The sequence below is a fragment of the Cydia amplana genome, chromosome 18 (assembly GCF_948474715.1).
Source record: "Cydia amplana chromosome 18, ilCydAmpl1.1, whole genome shotgun sequence".
Lineage (NCBI taxonomy): Eukaryota > Metazoa > Arthropoda > Insecta > Lepidoptera > Tortricidae > Cydia > Cydia amplana.
The window spans coordinates 13,933,971-13,958,439 of NC_086086.1; the positions used below are offsets into that span (position 1 = coordinate 13,933,971).

At 35.2% G+C, this 24,469-nt stretch overlaps 1 protein-coding gene across 1 annotated transcript in view; it reads left to right on the forward strand.

Moving 5' to 3' along the window:
• Positions 1–6,626: 6,626 nt before the first annotated feature.
• The window catches only part of LOC134656340 (steroid receptor seven-up, isoforms B/C), a gene marked incomplete at its 5' end in the record, with an annotated part of 135,717 nt that continues 117,874 nt past the window's right edge, over positions 6,627–24,469 (forward strand). The window contains one exon of the mRNA XM_063511855.1: positions 6,627–6,927. Coding sequence (XP_063367925.1) covers positions 6,627–6,927 — 301 coding nt within the window. The remainder of the gene's footprint in view (positions 6,928–24,469) is intronic.

The following is a 24,469-nucleotide window of genomic DNA, read 5'->3' on the forward strand; positions in this document are numbered from 1 at the left end:
GTACTCCCCTTTCAGAACTAAACTTTATTTGGAATGAGATAAGGTAGATTTTACAATGGCATTGTTGATAAAGATGAGAGTTTTGGAAAGTAATGCTGGATGCAAAGTGTCCTGATTGATTTACTTGCAGTTAGCAGCTAAATTTAAACTTGTCGGTTGTGATCACTTTTATGGATGCAAATGGTTTGGTTCAAAGGATGGTGCGATGTTTTAATCATGATTAAAATCTTAAAAGCAAGATTACTTCTGAAAATCTTTAGCTGCCATCAGAACAATTACTATTAATATGCGCAAAAATTGTTACGCAAAGAAAATACTGCAAGATTTTATTTGACATCTACTTGTCTGTTTTTGTACTACAATATCTTACAGACATTTATGCACAGCGTTTATGTATACTCGTATACTTAATATTTATTTAATGAGCACTCCAATATCACTTAGAGTTCTATTTTGGCATATTTGGCACGACACAGACTTACTAAAATGGCTGGTTATTATTTTGTTGACGATTGTATTTTCGTCCGTTTTTGATAAATTTTGGTGGCTAGCTAGATTTCTATTCAGTACATAATAAGCGCAATTTCACCGTACGTCCTATATTTAACATCTTCCACTGGGTTATGTACCCATGGTATTTTCTTAATTCAATGGTATAGACTACCCGCTTTTCTAAGATCAAGTATGCCATAGTATATCTACGTAAGTATTTTATTCTACTCAGAATCAGGAGTTCTTCAAACCGCCTGGTTTGAATCAATCAAACCAATCAATCAATCTGATTTTTTCAATCAGATTTGGATAAAATGGCGTCGTTTTATTACAGAGTTCCTATGGCCACCTCCTGTCTCCATTATCAGATCAGCTCTATGTCATAATACTTAATATTGCATTGTCATCCGATTTATGCATGCAAAATTTCAGCTCAATCGGAAACCGGAAAATTGAAATGAAATACTAAAGGTGAGTAAGGTGACAGTCCATTTCCAACCGTAGCTGAACTACTGTTCATTTTACTATGGAAATTGACAGTAACAGCGACGCGTTCAGTACCAGTAGTGCAGCTGCGGTTAGAAATGGAATGTTACCCTTAGATATGTATACCTCTCTATTAACTGAAACGGAATGTCAAAAGTTTTGTAGAACAAACGAAAAGGAAACTTTAGCAATAGGTATTAATTGGCAGAACCATTTAAATTCTGCGTAAATTTGTGTCACTCTGTATTTGAGTGAATGAAGACATCCGAGTCAGATGCCGACGATTGACTAACGGTGTTCCTTTTGTGCCTTACCCGATACTTTAACTGATTGATTATTCGTAGAATAATGCAGCAGATAATGTAGAATACTGCAGCAGATAATGTAGAATACTGCAGCAGATAATAAAAGTCGCCGATGTCTAATATCATTTAACATAAAAAAAAACCTTATAAAATGGCATTCTTAAACTATATAGGATATTGGGCATGAACATTTAATTTACCTAACATATTATATCTTTTTCTGGTACTAGTTTTCGTTTCTAGAAGAAGTTTTACATATAAAACTTCTACCCGTTATATGTTTCTTGAAATACAATTTACTAACAACGCAACGGGTGAATCAACTTTTAGAACACTTAATTTCGTGTCCCTAGGACTCCCTACCAAAGAAAAATTGATTTTTCAAAAACCATATGTCAATATTTTTACTTTTTTGTTTACACGGGCGTTATTAGATCCATAAGTATTTAAGAACACATTAAAATTAACAACTTGATCAGATAAAAGTTACATTTTGTACGGTAACGCAGGAGAAGAAAAGTAATCTCCCATACAAAAATCAGGGACACACCATTTTTGCCTTTTTCTACTGCGTTACCGTACAAAATGTAACGTTTATCTCATCAAGTTGTTAATTTATTGTATTAATTAAATATTTACGTATCTAATAATGCCCGCGTAAACAAAAAAGTAAAAATATCAACATGGTTTTTGAAAAATCGATTTTGTTTACTAGGAAGTCTGGGGACACGAAATCAGTGTTCTAAAAGTTGATTCACCCAACTACTTACTAACTTTGATTTCGCAACGAAAACTAGTACTACCATACAGAATATACGGCTGTGGCCTGTAACACGAGCAAAAAATTAAACTGTAGACTGTACTCCTCAATTTGACCAACATTTCTTGTTCAGCGACTTCAAAAAAAACATGTATTTTGAATTTTAACAAACTTTTAAGTTTATTCTAGAGTCTGTTCGGAAAGAGAAGAGTCGTTTGAATGTATTGGGCCCCATACATTCCACGACTCTTCTCTTTCCGCACATACTCTAAGACTGTTTGTCTACACATCCGTCATTTTGACATTTCTGTCTGTTAGAAAGAGACGATATTTTACAGAGATGTATAAGTATAACTCGTATACCTACATCCATCCACCTTTCTACGTCCTAACAAACTTGCGAAAGAGCAAATAAGGGCGAAAGCGTCTCGTACCTGCTCCCAATTAGGGAGGGTGGGGACAGACGGATCGATGAAAGTATATAAGTAAAGGCTGTGACACACTGACTACATGCTCATTAAGACAGGCAGATAAAAAAGCTACGATGGAGAATTAGTTAGGTACCTATCAAAATTATTGGAAGAATTTAATCTCAAGTTAAAAAACAACTAAGACAGAGGGCCTACCGCGAACCACGTTCGACGTGTTGCCTCTCTGTCGCACTTGTGAATTCGTACGTAAGTGTGACAGGGAGGCAACACGTCAAACGTGGTTCGCGGTAGGCCCTCAGAACGTCAGATAAATCGAAGCACGATAAGGTCCTTATAAGTAGATATTTAAAGTTCAGATAACACGACTGTATTCTTAAGATATAGCATAAAGCATTTTGTTTCCGATATTTTCAGTATCATGTAACATGACCAATAGAAAGAGCGATGTGTAAGGGATAAAGAATGGTACATACTTATAGAAAAAAAATATATACTGTTTAATAATAACTTCTACTCAGAAAGATATAGCAACATTTATTAATTCATTCATCTCATATTCTTTTATATATTGACTAAATTACACATTCTTTTTTTGTAATTCGGTACAACTATTAAGGACATGTAATTTACTGTTCCAGAGCAAGAATTGGCGGTGGAAATATCATTATATCACTCAGCATTTGTGTTATATTTTTAGAAAGCTGTTAAGTTATATTTGGTTTCAATTCATTGCTATACAACGGTAGTTTAGGTACCTAGTTAAAATTAGTAGGTACTTATAAAGGTTTTTATATTTTGTATTACTCGCAGGCTTAATGTACTCTTCAAACCCCTACCTTGGTCGTACGTCGTACCCAATACCTACCTACATAGATCAAACAATGTATCACGGCTGATTTCTAAGACCGTCCAAGCATTAAGAAACCGGCTGTCGAAGTACTTTTGACTTCGCCCCTTCTTACTTTTCAGTATTTGTTAAGGAATTATGGACTTTATTACAATGTGAAAAGGTTTAGGCTTGCTGGTTTATACTCACAAAGAAATAAACTTTTCCAGACTGTCCCAATTTGATCTTTTGTGGCAGTAACTTTATTGAAGTCAATACTTGATGGTTTTGTAAAATTTCTTGGTAGGTATACCTATAAGTAGTTTTCTCTTTCGGAATAATGTAATACCTATGTATGTATGTCTCCATCCATTCATCATTTCATCAATGCTTGTGAAAGAAAAGCTTTATTAATTAAAGACACAAGTATTACTTACTGTGCACAAATAAATACGTAGTTTACTAACGGCTTACAAATTTCGTTGAAACTTGAAAAATAAATATTTGTCAGTTAAAATTGCCTTATTTATCTAACTCCTTTCTTTAATGTTATGTTACAAATGTTTGGTAAAGCACTAAATAAATTATGATCATTTTTCTCTTGGAGACACATTTTCCCTGTTGCGAATAAACACAAGTTACATATTATTTTTGGCTGATATGATGTTAACAGTGTTAACTTGACACACACAAGTTTATACTTATTTCAGAATCTCGTACCTACACATTTTTTCAAAAAATTGGTTGTCACAAAGACTAGGTACTAATAAACATAGACTTCTATAATTTTACTAAGATTCAAGTATCTTTCGCCTGGTATAATTAGTGTGATGATCGTTTTTAGGACGACGGTACTTCACAAACTCCCAAAATATTCCATTTCAGAAACTCAAGAGACACATTTCGCCCAAAAATTTTCATCTGTCACAAAACCCACCTACTAATAAACATAGCACCATAATTTGACTAAGACAGCTGGGCGGGCCAGGAGGCGCGACCTCTGACCCGCCCTACCTCCCCTCAACCCTCAACCCCTACCCTCCATTATTAGCTCCGACATCCTTGCTAGGATTCGGTCGGGTTTATGTCGGGTTCTTGAGTTCGGTAGCTTGAGATTTGTTGGCAAAATGGCGTCGGAATCTTTGTTTGGTCTGATAAAGGGTTTTTTCGTCTAGTTTCCATCGAGGGAGGTGATTTTATACCTACTATTGTAAAGGCCGGAATTTGCTAGTTTTTAAGATGTCTAAATGTCTACAAAGTTTTTATTAAGTTTATAAAGTATACAAGATTGCATAATATTTGTTTACCTACATCAGGAATAGGTATGAAAATCTTATAAGAAATATAAAAGAATATAGAATTCTAATAAGAAATTAAATTGCCGTATAAGAAACTTTTTCATTTGTCGTGCAATGTGCAATAAAGAATATTTAATTTAGCATTTATTTCTTTATAATAGGTATGGTGAAACCTTATGAAGATAACATTATGAAAGTATTAAGTCCTTTACTAAAATTTGTTTACGTACATCTTTTTATGGCCAAAGACTCAAGTGATAAAAAAATCTCATCAAATTCACGTAATTTTGTTTCATGAAATATATTCCTAAAACGGTATTTAAAAACCCGTGGCGCGGCCGGGTGGCAAAAGCGCGTAATCCCAATTATCGTTTTCACGCGACGTCACGCGGCGTCACGCGCAGGCGGCGCGCGCGCAGGCCCCGCCCCCCGCCCACGCTGATCTAGATCGATCTAGATCATTGGCGTGAGCGCCGTTACGCACGTAGTGCGATATTCCGAATTAATACTTATTTTTGTACTTATTCCAGATATGATCGTGGCCGAGCCGTGTGTGACTAAATCGATTTGTGTAAGAATGTCCCATCATTTTATATTTTTCCAAGATAGGTTGCCCCAATTTATTGGACCGTTCCATTATTTAAGTACAAAAGTAGAAAAGAGGGAAGATTGGATCGTCAATTGAACTTTCTGAGATATCAAATCAAATATCATTTATTTTACCTATGGCGTATTTATTAAGGTAAAATTATGATTACAAAGGAACAGAGTTACGTAAACAACCGTAACTTAAAGTCATAACCAGTAAGTACTTACCTAAGTAGGTGTAAGATTGACACAATAACACGGAACACATTGACACATTAACAATAACAGCTATCAGTTTATTATTTATATTTCTTGATATCACTTTAGTTAAGAAACCTTTTCCTTGGATGATGACAAATATTTGGTGCGAAGAGATGTTTATAAAACTATGATTAACTGTGTCGTTAATCATATTTATAGGTATACTTACCCAAAAATATAATTTTCAGATTTGATGACTTTGTAGTCTACAAACACACAAGTTGTGTGTTAGTTTGTTGACATAGTAATCAAACTACTTCGACATTTATAGGTTAAAAGAGTAACATTTTTTATTAAACATGACAGATATCGGCGTTGATAATGATGATTTATGAACAGTCGACTGTTTACACACTTCGTTTCACTCAATTAAAGTTTTATTCCTTGAAACGTAATGCAGCGTTAAATGGTTTTATTTTTGGACAGCAATTTAGTCAAAATAAAACTTAAATAATAAAGAGAAGGTTTTATTTCATACCTTTTTCATTTCAGTAAAAAAGTTGTGTTTTCTTGAACATTATAAAAATGATTATTCATGTACGTAGGTAGGTAAACATAAACATTTTGGTGGTTTCGACTTGTGCTATAATTCGTAATGATAACCTACATTATTCGCGATCTCTAATATACTCAGCGTAAATAAAATCCCATCTGCTGAAGTGAGGTACCGCCTATCAGTGAGAAATATGGAGGCGAGCGCTCCCGGCTTTCAGGTACCGTCTGAAACGAAAGCTGAGGCCGCTGAAAAATAAAATGTTACGACATAATATGAAATGTAAGTACGGAATCAAGTAAGAAAATAACGAATTTTAGCATTTGGGAGCTTTTTTTAGCATTTCATAATTATAAGTGAAGAAAATTCAATATTTAAAATTAATATTGTAATTTTAAAGATTAGAAATACGTTACATATAGGTATGTAATACTTATAAAGCTTTTAAAAACAAAGATACAGTTCATTCCGTCTTATATCGGACAGAATCGTAAAGAAAAATCATAAAACCCGGCGTAAACAAAAAGAAAACCGCCCAGCGAATTTCCCGACCGTAGCTCGCCCCCCGCGCGGGGGGGCCCGGTCGAGGTGGCGGGGCCTTCGCTCCCTGCCCCCGGGCCACCGGGCCAATGGCGGAGCGGCGCCCTGGCCCGACCTGAGCTCAGTCGCGGCTCAGCGACCCTTGACACACGACGCGCCGCGCGCGTTCGCCCCGCGGCACAACCGGCACCATCACGCACGGCGCGCTAGTATACGGCGGGGTCGGCGGCCCCGGGCTCTGCCCGCCGAGGGGCCCTGACCTCCCGCCACTGGAGCTCGGCTTCCGCGGAAGCTGGAGGGATGACGAACTCCTGCCCTCTACTCCCGCGAGCCAGGCCGCCTCGACCCAGAGCGGTAGCTCCGCGACGGATAAAGGACAGAATGTGGAATGCGTCGTTTGTGGAGACAAGTCTTCTGGGAAGCACTACGGCCAGTTCACTTGTGAGGGTAAGGGAGTGATAGTGATGTGCTAGTTTAAGTGCATGGTGTTTGTGCGTTAGGGAAGTGTATACGTCGGTGTTTTTGTTAGTTTTTTTTGCAAAATTGGACTTAGGCAGTTTTATCAATTAGGAAAAGTAGGTCATTCGTGTTTTATGTGTAGGTATAGCGATGTTGGAAGATTAGGTAATTAGTGTTGTAGGGCTTCGTTGGGAAACTGTAAAGAAAGTGCTAAAGACGCAAAAAAATCTCCTGTTTTCTACAAAATAGTTACAGAGACTTAACAAATTTAAAATTCAGATTCAGATCTTTAAAAATGATCTTATCCACCAAAAAACATGTCTAAAAATCAGTCCTACGTTCAAAATAAAATAAAAAACTTTTAAAAACTTAATAAATTTGGACATCGTCAAAGTGCCAATTATCGTTATTTGTGTCAAATTATAATATACTGACTAATTAAGTGACTAGGTGCTAAATGAACTTTGACTTTTCAAGTCCGCCGGAAAGACACTTCTCCTTACGGAAGTAACTTCCCGAAATTCCCGATTGCATTTATGATCTTATTAGTTCTATATAAATAGGTATTCGCAACACATGTGTTAAAAAAACCTTTAATTTAATTTAAATAACACTATGAATAGGTATATTGTTTAAAAATTTCGAAATAAATTGAAAAAGTGTTTTTTTAGTTTTTGCTGTAGGTATTAATTTTGAAAATATTGAGATAGCGCTTTTCGGTGACAAAAATTACTTCACCCTTAAAACAACATTGAGTAATTTAATACTTAATAGGTACCTGAACCAAAATACCGCAACAAAATATACTTAGATATTTGAATAATGTTCAATTTTATTTTATATCATTATGTGAAAAAAAAAAGTGTTTATATAAAATAATAATAAAACTAATCAAATAATATTTCGTATCTTGAATAAGACAAAAATAACTGATACCTATAATATAAAGAACTATGTACTTATTTTTTAAAATATAAACCTAACATTGCATTTTATATGACAAGCATCAACCAAGTTTTCAGACAATAAGTTCAATCAAAAAGCTACCTAATCTTTTATAATTATATTAAGAAAAACAATAACAATCCAATTAATCTCCCCCGTAACCTCAAAAATCTCAATTAGTCTAATCAGAATGCAATAAGACAAAGTTTTCACAAACTGCCTGCTCCTGGAGATAAGGGGTGCTCCACTTTTATGCAAATGAGGCAATCGAGTCAGTTTTGAGTTACAACCTTTTGTCTTTTAGTGGCGCGTGACGGAATTATTAGGTTCAGAAATATGAAAAAAAAGAAAAATGTGTCTAGGATATATTAATTTGACAATACAAAAGGTAATCACGGTTCATATCCCGGTGGATATAATTGTATAAGTCTAATGAAACTAACAGTGAGTCATTTGAAACTGTTAGTTTGACGTCGTTTTCTAATAGTTATAAACTTGATTTGATACTCAGTTGCCTAAGTATTAAATTAGGTAAAATAATATATACAAAAATTCCAATATAAATGGCGAAAAAACAAAAAAATTGCGTATTCGTTACTAGGAGTTTATGTTTAAGATCCTATACTTTCATAGAAAATCTTTATTCATAAGTAGGTAAATTCAGAAATACCTACCCTACCTAAACATAGGGGACAATTGTTCTTTATTTTTCTTCACTCGTTTTACTTTTAAATTAAAAAAATACAAAATAATGCAACATTAAATTTAACAACTTACCTACCGAAGTACCGAAGACGTCAAAAGCTGTAATTAGCTGTCACGTCACCAAATAATTACCTAAATGATGTCGATAGCCTCACGATAGCGTTGAATGGGTTGGGAACCTCTCCAAGACAAAGGGTGAGTGTTGTAAGAAAATTCTTGGGTTAATTAAATGAAATTGTGGACTTACGACGCTTTGCTGCGCGGCCGTTTTAAAAGTGGTTGAACACTAAGTTGTACTTAAGTGTTATTAAATTGTACAATGGGACCTAATCACGTATCTAAGTTTTAAGATTTACCTCCGACTTTTCGAGGACGGCGTTGGCCCCGTGGTCTCGGAGAAATCAATAATCAAGGTGGTAAGTAATGTGTAAAAATCGTGAAAGTTAAAATCAGTGTCTTACTTAAGTGTACCTAATAACGGGTACTTTTTACAAACCGTACCAAACTAAAACGTATTTTCCGTATTTTTATATCCGGCTAATGAAAAGGATTCTTTAAAAAAATGGCTTACATCAAATTTGTAATGATATCGCCAATGTTAACTGTGTGCTCGTAGAGTATGACGTTGTTCGGTATTTACTATTAGTAAAGTAATATAGTTGGACATTACAAATAGCCACAATGGACTGCCAGGTGCTGATTAAAAAATAGTTAAACGTATTCCAAGACAAATTTTTCAGTAGATGCACACTTCTACCTTAGTTCACTGAATAATGGGCTATCAATGTTACAGTAAACAACATTAATAAACAAAAAACAAAAAATATTCTCGAGACAACTTCGCCATTTTGAAGTTAAACCGGAAATCAAACACTTCGTTTGTCGTATTTTGACGTGTGAGGTGTCGTTACATTTGTCTCGGTTGCAAGTGACATGTAATTATTAATATTCAATTATTTATGTAACAAGTTTTTTCCATGCTGGTTACATTGCTTGACATAAACACGTTATGAGTATTTTTTATTTCATTTATTTATTTATTTATTTAAACTTTATTGCACAAACACAGGAAAATGTACAAATGGCGGACTTAATGCCTAAAGGCAATTTGCCTAAAGGCTATTTTTGATTTATAATTGACAATATCTTTTTACCTAAATCACAAAATTATTTTTCGTTAGCTCGAACAAATTACTTTTAAACAATATTTAATTTGCTTAGGGCCACTTGCACCAACCCACTAACCCGGGGTTAAGCGGTTAAACCGTTAACCCAGTATTAAATTGTACTGGTAACCATGGTAACTCCAAATGTAACCGGTTAACTCCGGGTTAGTGAATGGTGCAAGGGGCTTAGTGTTTTGGCTATTTATTAGTTACGAAAGCTAGATTAGTCCTACGAAATTCCATTCCGCGTTGCGTTGTCTCCGCGTTAAAAAAAAAATTATTTCATGTGTTGTTTCATGTACTTGTTTGTTTTTTGTGTATTTTGTTGAACACATGCATTGCTGTATCGTTAACAATAACCGAGAACTTTTTACAATATCCATTTAAAAAAAACGTTTATTTCCAAAAAAATTGACTTGGATACAGTTTTACTGACCTCCGCACTAGGCAATGCCTGTCCCAATTTTTTTACGTTAATAAAAACTTACGTTTACTTTTTATCGATTTAATACAAAATGTAATGCCATCTCTTCTTCTATGTAGAGGATTTGTAACATTGTCCGTCCGTATATCCTCAGATCCTCACCGTATCCACGCTATTTAGTATCGCATGTTGCCATACCTGTTATTATCTCACCTTGACCTCTGGCGGGTTAAAGCGCTAACAGTGCGCTTATACAACGACTTTAAAGCTTTTATTCAGCTTATTGAAGTGAGTAAGCTTATTGAAGGAATGCGTCCAAAGTTAAAATGGTTTTTGTTTTGAGTTCATAGATCGACAAATGCAGCAATATAAAACCTAGTTTGATGTATTTAAAATGTACTTTCATACTAGATACAGTACGTAGCGGCCCCCTTTGTTCAATATTTTTCGTTAAATTTATATAATCACGATTATTTAGCAGTGGCGCTAGAGTGTGCACGTTGGTTTTATTGTTTTTATTACTTTTTATTGACACGGAGAAGCCAATTTTGGTAGTCATTTGTTTTTGTAAAAGAAATTAATGCAGAGTTAAATGCGTTAGTTACCTTTACTAACGAGTGATTCATGTTTTTATTCGTAATTCGTTATAATAAAAAAAAAACTTGCTAGTTTTCGTTATGTGTTGTTATTGTTGAGACTAGACTGTAAACATCTACTTACCTAGACAATAGACATGTTTAAAATAAATAAATTGGAAGCTTAAGCTTATATTTCGGGTTTTTATTATAAAGCAATAAAAGGAATTTAGGAAAAGATTCCTAGATATTTTTTTAGTTATTTTTTTTAGTTAAAGAAGTAGTTAAATTAAAATACAGCCTTTGTTAACTGCACATTTGCACAACTCCGTAACGATACCATTCAGCGTTTCCAAACTAATTAGCTCACAATTAAACATTATACAAACATCTAATTAGATAACTATACTCGTACTATGTAGGTTGAGGAAAAAGGGTAATACAATGTTGAGCAATTATTGATGTGTATTGCGTACTACTGTACTAGCCAATAGCATGTCTCCTTACACCCCTTCATGCTATAGGATGCAGCCCTACAAATATGTAAATAAAAATGTCTTATCTATACATTCGGGAGGAAAATAATAAAATTTTGTATTAATAATTAAAATTTGTGCGTCATTAACACAACAATAGATTGGTTTTCGTGCAAAATTATGAAAAATTTGTGTAAACAGTTGCAGGTGTCCAAGGGTGACTGTAATTGCTTACCATGAGGCGATTGGTGTGCTCGTTTGCCTCATATATCATTAAAAAACCGGCCAAGTGCGAGTCGGACTCGCACACAGAGGGTTCCGCACCATAAACAAAAAATAGAGCAAAACAAGCAAAAAAACGGTCACCCATCCAAGTACTGACCCCGCCCGACGTTGCTTAACTTCGGTCAAAAATCACGTTTGTTGTATGCGAGCCCCACCCCACTTAATCTTTATTTTATTCTGTTTTTAGTATTTGTTGTTATAGCGGCAACAGAAATACTGGCTAGCTATCACGGTTCGTGAGATACAGCCTGGTGACAGACGGACGGACGGACGGACGGACGGACAGCGGAGTCTTAGTAATAGGGTCCCGTTTTTACCCTTTGGGTACGGAACCCTAAAAATGTACATATTTGTGTTATTAAGCATTGCAACAAAATTTGCGATGTCACGGCTTGATAAATGTGGAACCACGCATTAGGGAAATGACGGATGATATCTCGAAAAACTTAAAACGCAATATGATTCACTTATAATTAAATGAATGAAATAACATGTAGACACAACACGAATGTGATAGGTGTTATCAGTATGTTTTAAGATACGCCTTAAGATGGGCGTATCTACAATAAATGCTATTACATATACGCCTTTATGATTAAGACCTTAAGTTTGAGATAAGCGTCTTAAGATAGTTGTATCTCCGATACGTCGTTTTTGCACTTACACCCTTACAGCTTTAAGTTTACTATAGTGACACATTAAGATCCAAAAGGCTTAAATGTCGTATATGCCAATGGAGTTTACGCTCTTTAGATGGTCAGATATTATTGTAAGTGTGCTGATAACAGAGTTCGTGACCTTTTTGGCGCCGTCCCACATCCTATTATAAAGATAACATGAATATGGATATCAGTATACTTAGAAGAAAATTAGTGTAGAAAAATAATAGGTAAGTATTTGGGGAATTTTTAGAATCTAATCAGGTGTTACAACGTGTCTAGGTTAACGTACTTCATTTACATAATGGGTTAGGTATATAAATAACTATTAAAAAACTATAAAAATTGAGTAATAAGTAGTTTTTAATTTTAGTAATAACATAACATCCTGTAGAGTGTAAGTACACTTATAATATCTTAAAATTCGCAATGAAAATCTAGAGGATGTTAGGTAAACGTCATAAAATAATGTAATCTAATAAGCTTTATTGCCTAAACTAAAGATAGGTAATGATCCTTGGATAAATTTACAACTTAATTGTCTTCTGTATAAAAATGGAAGGAACAAGGAATCTATTTATTTCAATATTAAAAATAAGTAGGTAGCATAAAAAAGGTTTCCTGTCAAAATTTGCTTTTGAAATATTAGCAAACCAAACTAAACAAAAAAAAAAGTGCGAGTCGGACTCGCCCATCGAGGGTTCTGTAGAAATTTAAGTTAAGTATTTTAACTACCGCGTAGCACAGATTTCCTACGCGGTTACTATAAGTTTTTATCATATAATTTGAAAATCTTTCGATTGCATAACTACTTAATACCTACCAAATGAAAAGAGGGCTTGCTATCTTACCGGTCATAAGCTTCACACGTTTAAGCGGGTCTAATCTCATAATAGATACATGTATAACTAAAGATTACAGGTCCCACGTCACATCACTAAGTGCAATAATCCATAAACGGCTAAAAACATTACACTTACCCATCCCTATCTGTACGGCGTTAGTGATGTACCATAAACTGTTATTTTGATGTCGACAAATCCACTTTATTAAGTTTATTAACACTTGGACCTCCCGCTGACCGAGGTGGGACTCTGTCGCAGTGAGGCCTGACTGTGAGCCGTGTGTTGGCGTTATTGGGGCTTGGTATGACAGGGTTCTTCGGTGCGGGGCCCTTTTTGACTTAAATGCTCGCGTCCGTGAGCGACAATACTTATCGCAGTTGGCACCTGTGCGTAGTGATTGGGTGATATCCATTTGGAAGGTATCGATCGAATGCGCTCTATCGATTTATAGATTTAGTGGCTGAGCACTCATCACAGTTTTGAATGATAACTAGGCTTGAGTAGAATTATCATGTATACATTCACAACTTGTCAATCATTGGACTCCTTAGTAGGTATGTTACTGAATAAAAAAGCTATACCTATGGGAAACATAGTTCATATTTTCAAGAGATAGTTTATTCTTTGAAAGGCATTCTTGAATTGATTATCGTTTGAAGTCACCAAGTACGAAAAATTTCTCAACTAACATTGATACGTGTCCATTCATGTCAATAATGGACGTTAAGATATGGTCTCTGACCCTATAAATGCTCATAATCTTGAGGGACGTAGAGGTGCTAATTAGAAGACCTTATAATATTGATACAATATCAAAGGCCTGTAAAAGTGTAAACTGTGCCGACGATGGTATATCATTTTTAAATTATATGGGACCATCTTACATTAATCGACGGAATCGATCTAGTCCCACAGTAATAAAGTTCAATAAGGCTTGCTCTTATCGGGATTCTACTATAAAACATAGACATAAAGCCCGGTATGCCAACGAAACGTATCGCCAGTTTCCTAGCAGATTCCAGTGGTCAATTATCGATAAAGCGCAACCCTATCCACTATACCGGTCGTTTTATGGTATGTTTTGTCCGCGACGCCGTGGCAGTTAACCCTATCTTTATGGCCAACTCTAAACATAAGTGTCTGCCCCGACTTATTTATTTTTATCTCAATCCATTTCTTAAATTGAATCCAAAATCGGCGCGTGTGGCTACCATAAAACGGAACGTATTTTAATGAAAATTTTACGCTTTTAACGGATTTGTGTTTATGTTAAAATGATGCTGTACTTCTTGACTGTCTTTGATGTATTGATGGTCATAATTAAGAAGGTACTTACATATTATCTAATTGTAACTTATGGTTATCGTATCACATGCACTCTGTTGGTCTTCGCTGTTGTGAATTTTTAGTGGTACTAATTTTATATTACTGACAAGGAGACTCTTTAAACAAGCAGAAAAGATTTCGCAATTTTAAGAGGCTTTACCAAGAAAAAATATTTTGACTACAATTAAACATTTACATTTATACAGTCGTTGACATAACCGGTACTGATATTTTATTTGACTATTAAGCACGTCATGACTATAAATGAAGTTCGCACATTATTGCCACATGTAAGCTGTTTATAGCGACACCATCTCAGGGCCAAATAGAATCTTGTCAGGCTTAACCTACTTGTATTATGGTCATTTTTCGGTGCGGTTAAACCCTTTGTAAAACTACCCTGAGTCACAAATATCCAGCCCAACCTACCATATAAGGGCATTATTTTACCGTTTGCCACAATCATTAGAATGCGGTATAATGCAAACGGGAAAGTAAGTACAGAAACTCCACACCAGCGTCTCCCGAGCGTCAGTGTCTAGTCGGGGATGCTGCTCGACGCAACGTTGGCGCTACTGCGCAGCGACGCCATTTTCCATAGCGCTGACTAGACGCCAACGCTCAAAAGACGCTAACACACACTAGTGTAGGGTCTCTTTAAGTTGATAGCGTCTTATGATGCAAGTAAATGCATACTGACATATAAGGGCGCTTAAAACTTTCGAGTTTAGAGGGATATTTCGACCAAAAAAAAAACTAAAAAATCTGCCTTTATGTATGACGACAAACTAGTGGCCATAAATTCATGAATCAAACTAGAATTTATATGAATTAAAGTGCCCAATAAGGCAGCACGGGATTCTGACATTTACGAGGTCTCTAATTTAAGGCCATATTTGTTAGTTCGCTTGTCACGCTGTAAATCGTAATTTATGCGTTATTGTTTAAAAACTTTAAACGCTTCTTGTCGCTTTTTTAACGATGTAGAATTTACGTTACGCTTACAACGTAGTTTTATCTATTGACGTATGGAGTTGTATTACTTTTTGTATATTTAATGATGGTGTTATTCTGATATCTAGCCAGCATCAATAGCAACGGTTGAAACAGCTTACAGCGCCCCAATAGTATCATTTTTCAAATAGGGATCTACAGTTCTCGTTCCAAAATATACTAATTTATATATTCATTTTAATTTAACTATTTTTTCACAAAAAAACTTAAATCGTATTTACATAATTATTGTGTTTGTTAACTACATACTTATACACCACATATAAATAAATAAATATTAAATAAATAAAATAAATATTATTGGACATTCTTACACAGATTGACTAAGTCCCACAGTAAGCTCAAGAAGGCTTGTGTTGTGGGTACTCAGACAACGATATATATAATATACAAATACATAAACACATAGAAAACACCCAAGACTCAGGAACAAATATCTGTGTTAATGACACAAATAAATGCCCTTACCAGGATTCGAACCCAAGACCGCGGCTTAACAGGCAGGGTCACTACCCACTAGGCCAGACCAGTCGGCAAATTGTTACAATGTTACAGTACAGTCTAATTGTTATACATATAGTGACATACTGTAAGATAATGGTAGATACTTTTGAAAAGTTTTGTAATCCGCTACTTTTCATAGGTTTGTTTGTAATTATCAGTTTATCTTAGCAAAACTATAAATAGGTATGCAAGTACATAATAATAATGTGAGCCTATATGCGTCCCACTGCTGGGCACAGGCCTCCTCTCATGCGCGAGAGGGCTTGGGCTATAGTCCCCACGCTAGCCCAATGCGGATTGGGGACTTCACATACACCTTTGAATTTCTTCGCAGATGTATGCAGGTTTCCTCACGATGTTTTCCTTCACCGAAAAGCTAGTGGTAAATATCAAATGATATTTCGTACATAAGTTCCGAAAAACTCATTGGTACGAGCCAGGATTTGAACCCGCAGGATTTTGAGGTCTCCAGATTGAAAGTCGGACGTCATATCCACTCGGCCACCACCGCTTAACATGCAAGTATAAAATATTACTTAAAACTTGTTTAAAACTACAGTAAAGTAGCACGCACACTAAGATAGTAAGGTAGTATAAATCTGAATAATTCTTCGATAACAATACACAGTTCGTTGTCCATTCTTAATTAATATTCATTCTATAATACTAATTGATTCCTTCTTGCACAATAAAAAGTATAACTGTGTATTTTATATCTCGCTTCCGCTACTCTACATTTTAAAATGCTAATTTGTGTGTTTATATCTTTTGTGTTTTAATGTTGTAGGTATTAAGTAGGTAAATGTATTTTATCATATGCAAATGAAGACGATATTTAAATTAGTATCGTACCGTCTAACCTAACTATAGTCCAAAAGCTGCCAACTATGGTTCAACATTTACATAATATCATCTTTCAGATGAAAATATTATTAGATTTTTTTAGTTCTATGGTCACTACACTAGTCTCTTTTGAGCGTCGGCGCCTAGTCAGCGCCACAGTAGCGCTGACTAGACGCCGGCGCTCAAAAGACGCTCCATCACTACATAGTATGTATAAAACAAAGTCGTTTCCCACTGTCTGTCCATATGTATGCTTAGATCTTTAAAACTACGCAACGAATTTTGATGCGGTTTTTTGATTTTAATAGATAGAGTGATTCAAGAGGAAGGTTTATGTACGTGCGAAGCCGGAGCGGGTCGCTAGTATTTTTATATAATGGACGGGAAAAACTCAGCCCAAACCAAAATAAATATTGTTACTGCTGTTAAATATTTGGATTTTATTTTTACAAAAGACCAGTCTTTAACACATTGCTTTTCTTCAATTTAACTGTACCAGCCATCGCAAAAGCTAAACTAATTATAATTAAAGACGAGCCGATTAGACATCCTGCTCTTGCCTCCGGTACAATGGAGCAAATCAATGAAAAATTACAGCACTAATGACTCCTGCGCACGTCTTAACGATCTAGGTCCTGTGTTTGTCGTGGGCATTTATTTTTGATACTGATCTCTCTTCCTCGCGTTGTCCCGGCATTTTGTGGCTCATAGGAGCCTGGGGTCCGCTTGGCAACTAAGCCCAATTGGCATAGGCACTAGTTTTTACGAAAGCGACTATCTGACCTTTCAACCCAGTAAGATATTACAGATATTTACGGGAATAAGAGCGTCAAGGTAATTTTGAACACCTCGCCCGGTTAGCATCTTCTGCTGCTGACTATAGTTATGTTACTTGAATGTTCATGTCAAATTTCATGTTATTTCAGAATTTCGTGTTAAAATGAGAGCGTATCTTTTATTGTATGGCGGCGGCTACGTGTGACTCTTATAAAAGCAATTTACTCGTCATTTTGACCCTATTAGGGTACAAGCGCCACTAACACCCATAATTAGTGCTCCAATCATCCACTAATGATTTACCCTAACGCCTCCAATTGATTGATGGTAAGCAAATTAAAATTAATTGATTTATTCTTATCTTATTTATAGTTCTAAAGAATAGTAAATGTGAAATTGATTATTTCTGAAGAGTCTAAAGTTAAACAGATTTATTTTTTACATAAATATTTTCTATATTATTTTCATAAAATGCTGTGAAAGTGGTAAGAATTGTTGAATCGACGTAATAATCTGGTCATACGGTATAGGAATATTTGAGGGATGTTCATTTTGAAATTTGAAACCAACACCTTTAGGTATTTATTTTTTTATATTCATTTTTAAATTCCAGGTTGTATAGTTAATAATGACAATGTGGAATCGAGTATCTGAAGAGTGCAAACATCAATCTCTAGGATAATATTTAAATTAAATCCAGTAACTTTAATGCCATACGATAAATATAAATACAATGTGGAATATAAATCTTATTTAATTTCTTAATTAATAGTTAGGTTAATGAAAACCAATTAAATTGTTTCAATGAAACATGGAAAATCTAGTACTGAAGGTTAGCGTACAGCTTCAATACAATAAGTTCATTATACTTCACGGGAACATTGCATTAAATGAAAGTAATTATTACACACCTATAGACCTTAAAGTCTTTCCTATAAAGTTGAAATTCCTAGAATCATAAAACTAGAATCTCTACAGAAGGCCGTTAGTGTAATAAAAAATAGTTGTATAATTGCCCACTCTACTGGTACCTACTATTATGTAATTTATATTTTACCATTTTATTATACCAACACAATATTTCTTAATTATAAGATTTATATTAAATAGCGCTTTACTTTGTATTAAGCGTTATTATTACGAAGTGCATAATTGATTACAAACTAACCTCTTTTAAAGTATTAAATCGCGATGCCATTTATTTAGCTTTCGTTTTTGTGTGCAAAACCTACTTTTATGTAATGGGCAATATACATAGTTACTACGGCTATCTGGCTACTACGGCTATACTTTACGGCTATCATTATATGACACTTGACGTTTAGGGCCAGAGCGTCTCCCGAGCGTCGGCGTCTAGTCAACTCTATGGCTGGCTGCTGATGCTGTTCTACGCAACTGCGCAGCGACGCTATTTTCCATAGCGCTGACTAGACGCCGACGCTCAAACGACGCTAGTGTGAGGTCTCTCTTACGCTAACGACTGCATCAACTTGATCGCAGTCCAACTCGCTCGCACTGATGGAATGGTGCGATCGAGTTCACGCACTCGCTAGCGTTAAATGTCAAATACCATGGTAGCCGTACTTATAAGTTATACAGAAATTGGCGCTTTTTGAATAGATACCAAATTAGTTAGCTCATTTTGTGCTACCTATGTGTTAATTTTCACAAAAGTGGAAAACGTGGTATTAATAAGAACTACTTACTGATAGTTGTGTCATTCATCGTAGTTCGTCGTAGTTAAAAAGGGTTCAGGCGGAGTATGTCACTTTCTTAGGACGTCACATTCTGAGTTCGTCACTTTCTGACTTTGTCACTTTCTGAGATCGTCACATTCTGAGTTCGTCACTTTCTGACTTTGTCACTTTCTGAGATCGTCACATTCTGAGTACGACACTTTCTGAGGACGTCACTTTCTGAGTACGTCACATTCTGAGAACGCCACTTTCTGAGGACGTCACTTTCTGAGTTCGTCACTTTCTGAGTTCGTCACTTTTTTAGCATAGGTACGATTTAACAGTATAATATACCTGCACGAAAGATGTATACTGCCAGCAACCAGATTAGCTGTTCGACATACGGTCGCTTTTATATCCTACATACCAATACCAATCTCTGTTTGCCTTACACCTGACTGGTAGAGAATTCCATTTGGCAAAACGTCCTATGTTTCGTGCAATAAAGTGAAAATAGAGAAATAAATAATAATAAAAAACAATCTAATTATGTTTCAATCAGAGTATTTAATTCAGAATAAGTACTTAGAAACTACAAGCACCAAAACATTTAGCCACAAATTGGAGTTAGGCCGGCAACAGCTTCGATTCAATACACATAAATGTATCGCACAGTAGGAACCATGATTTTATCATTCTCCGCTGTGATTAGCTCGTGAAGGTATCACGGCAAGCTCGCTGACACCAGTAGAAGGTCATAATTCCAACATATTTACATTTAAACGGACTGCCGCTCCTTTCGTGACAACATATTCTTCAGCATACCGCGTCTTCTGTCATGTCTCCATAAACTCAAACGTCTTTTTTTCTGATGATAGTGTAAATTTTGGATACCTATCTGCGTATAAAATCAGCATTGCAGTTTTGTTTCAGACAATATTTCTTCTCGTGTCATCTGTGGAGAATAGGCGTCAATGGATTTTTTCTTCAAAGCGTTGCCGAATTTCAGAATATATGTTCAGCCATCAATCACTTCTGCGTATGGAGTGATCCATACTCTCATAGTTCTCATGTTCTTTATTTGTTTGTTTTCTTCCTATATGTATAGGTTACACGATGAATTTTTAAATTATTATTACATTATACTTTTAACCTGACAATAAAAATCTAGCATGTCGCCGATTTGACATCGCTGATTTTTTTTCTATTTAAAATGCGAAACTACAAAAAGGTTATATATAAGTAGTTTGTCAAAGGACTCTCTCATTTCAAACATAGACAGAGATAATCATACTATCTTTGTCTTACTCTAGTACTAGCACCTAAAAGAAAAGGATAAGTACAGTTTGTATTGTTCTTATTTAATGACAAATTGGTTTGACCAACTATACTTACAGTCCGTTAACTCTCAGAATGAAATTCGTTTTTCGGGTAAAATCGGACGTAATCGCGTAATAGAAAATATATTTTTTAATGTTGATCCTAGCGAAAAAAAGTAGCATTTATTTTATAAGAAATCTCAAATAGATTATTTACGTAAAAGATAATTTTTTGCTATGGGCTACCGTTTACGAGTTATTTACGAAAAACTAAAAAATAACAACCTTAGAATAAATTATACGTGACTTTCCCACTTTAATATATTTTAAAACATTGATCCTAGCGAAAAAGTGTACTGAATCTTTTTTGTAGGAAATTTTATATGGATTACTTATGTAGTAGAACATTTTTTGCTACGGGCCACCGTTCAAGAGTTATTTACGAAAAACTCTAAAAAGGGACCTTAACACCATAATAACATCATAATTTGACAGAGTCGCCGGTCAAAGGAACCGAGGTGGAAAGTTCCCAAATTAGTAATCTGATAGCCCACGTAGTGAAGAATCTAAAAAAAATTTTTGGACATCGAGGTTTGTACCACCTTGTATAGAGTAGTTAATACCACCATAACTAGTAGGTAAGTAAATATTTAAATTCATTAAAATATGTGACTTTTAAGTACTTACTGTATATTTACTAATTAAATTTAAAATTATTGTTTTAATTTATTCTTTTATTTTAAAGTAAATTTGAATTAAAACTAGAGATAAAATAAAAAACACAAACTATAAAATATACTTACTTATCTACAAAAAAAAAATGTGACTGTTATTACCACTCTATATAATTTCAGCCAGAAGTAGTAAATGACGGTGTGATGTTCTGCTTTCAAATTCTGATTCTATTTTATATAGAATATGACAAAAAAGTCAAATAGCAATATAGTCATCAACCAAATATTAAGCATAACGTCATTAAATTAGGGCTTATTTTACATTGAGACAATAGGTATCCCTGACTTTTTGCGGTAAGTTTAAAACTTTTTGTGAGTGAGTAAGAAAGCAGAATAGCAGTATCACCTTCGCGTGTTACCGCCGATACCCGATGTAAGTATCTTTCTAAAATCCGAAGGTCGTTAGAGTTAACGGACTGTATAGATAATATGTTGCGCTAGCTTCGACCCGCGACTTCAACTGCGTAGAAATATAATGATGATGATGATGATTTATAAACAATAATTAGGTCCTTCGCGTCGTAGCGCAAAAACCTTGGAGGATATAATATTAGAATGCGCCAAATATTAAAATGTTCATTCCTCTGCTTGGAGGATATAATCAAACGGAGACGCCATGTCTGTAATTTTCTGTACAAAACAGTCTGCCGATTTTTGCGGGGGAGGGGAACGTCAAATGTATGCGTAACGTAAAAATAGCCATGTCAGATAAACGTCAGTCCATACATTGTGTATGACCGTTGGCCGCCTATTTTCGACAGAGGGGAAAGCCTGTTAATCGCTACTCCGTTTAGTTGTATCCTCCAAGGCAAAAACAATCAAATTTTCGTTCCCCTTTGAAACCCCTTGTAATATTTAAAAAACACGAAAAAAAAGAAAGAAAAATGTTTATAGGGTTGTATCTTCTAAACCGAGCGCCAAAATATTAAAATGTTCATTCCTCTGCTTGGAGGATATAATGAAACGGAGACGCCATGTCTGTAATTTTCTGTACAAAACAGTCTGCCGATTTCTGCGGGGGAGGGGAACGTCAAATGTATGCGTAACGTAAAAATAGCCATGTCAGATAAACGTCAGTCCATACATTGTGTATGACCGTTGGCCGCCTATTTTCGACAGAGGGGAAAGCCCATTAATGGCTACTCCGTTTAGTTGTATCCTCCAAGTTCCTCTGTAAGAAACCCCTAATTAATATTTAAAAATAAAACACAAAAAAAATAAAAAAATAAACAAAATAAAAACTTTATAATGCTGTATCTCCTAAACCGTGCGTCGTAGCGCAAAAATAATCAAATTTACGTTCCCCTTTGAAACCTCTAAGTGATGTTTAAAAAACACGAAAAACAAGAAAAAAATAAAAAAGAAAGAAAAAGGTTTATGGGTTGTATCTCCTAAACCGTGCGTCGTAGTGCAAAAATAATAAAATGTTCATTCCTCTGTAAGAAACCCCTAATTAATGTAAAAAAAAAAAAAAAAAGAAATAAAAAAAACAAAAAAAACTTTATATTGCTGTATCTACTAAACCGTACGTCGTAGCGCAAAAATAATCAAATTTTCGTTCCCCAAGATTTGAGGCCCGGGGAAGGACATATACTTGGTCAACCAGATCTTGACAGTAGAAAAAGGCGGCAAATTTGAAAAATGTAGGCGCGAAGGGATATCGTCCCATAGAAAATTTGAATTTCGCGCCTTTTTTACTGACAAGATTTGGTTGACCAGCTATAATTATTATCACCATATTTCCACGCAGATGAAGTCACGGGTCAAAGCTAGCGCACCATATTATCGAATTATAGTTGGTTAAACCAATTTGTCATTAAATAAGAACAATACAAACTATACTCATCCTTTTCTTTTGGGTGCTAGTACTAGAGTAAGACAAAGATAGTATGATTATCTCTGTCTATGTTTGAAATGAGACAGTCCTCAAACTATATATAACCTTTTTGTAGTTACGCATTTTAAATAGAAAAAAAATCAGCGTTGTCAAATCGGCGACATGCTAGATTTCTATTGTCAGGCTAAAAGTATAATGTAATAATAATTTAAAAATTCATCGTGTAACCTATACATATAGGAAGAAAACAAACAAATAAAGAACATGAGAACTATGAGAGTATGGATCACTCCATACGCAGAAGTGATTGATGGCTGAACATATATTCTGAAATTCGGCAACGCTTTGAAGAAAAAATCCATTGACGCCTATTCTCCACAGATGACACGAGAAGAAATATTGTCTGAAACAAAACTGCAATGCTGATTTTATACGCAGATAGGTATCCAAAATTTACACTATCATCAGAAAAAAAGACGTTTGAGTTTATGGAGACATGACAGAAGACGCGGTATGCTGAAGAATATGTTGTCACGAAAGGAGCGGCAGTCCGTTTAAATGTAAATATGTTGGAATTATGACCTTCTACTGGTGTCAGCGAGCTTGCCGTGATACCTTCACGAGCTAATCACAGCGGAGAATGATAAAATCATGGTTCCTACTGTGCGATACATTTATGTGTATTGAATCGAAGCTGTTGCCGGCCTAACTCCAATTTGTGGCTAAATGTTTTGGTGCTTGTAGTTTCTAAGTACTTATTCTGAATTAAATACTCTGATTGAAACATAATTAGATTGTTTTTTATTATTATTTATTTCTCTATTTTCACTTTATTGCACGACACATAGGACGTTTTGCCAAATGGAATTCTCTACGAGTCAGGCGTAAGGCAAACAGAGATTGGTATTGGTATGTAGGATATAAAAGCGACCGTATGTCAAACAGCTATTAATCTGGTTGCTGGCAGTATACATCTTTCGTGCAGGTATATTATACTGTTAAATCGTACCTATGCTAAAAAAGTGACGAACTCAGAAAGTGACGAACTCAGAAAGTGACGTCCTCAGAAAGTGGCGTTCTCAGAATGTGACGTGCTCAGAAAGTGACGTCCTCAGAAAGTGTCGTACTCAGAATGTGACGATCTCAGAAAGTGACAAAATCAGAAAGTGACGAACTCAGAATGTGACGATCTCAGAAAGTGACAAAGTCAGAAAGTGACGAACTCAGAATGTGACGTCCTAAGAAAGTGACATACTCCGCCTGAACCTTAAAAAGTACGTGTTCACGTATACGTGGTTCAATTTTGGGATCTTTCGCTTGCTCGGGTACCTATCTATTAGCAGGAGGGGTTAAATATTTTTTTTTCTCTGGTGGTTATGGTGTACTTCGACGCATAGTTATCTTTTGTGTAACACTAAAT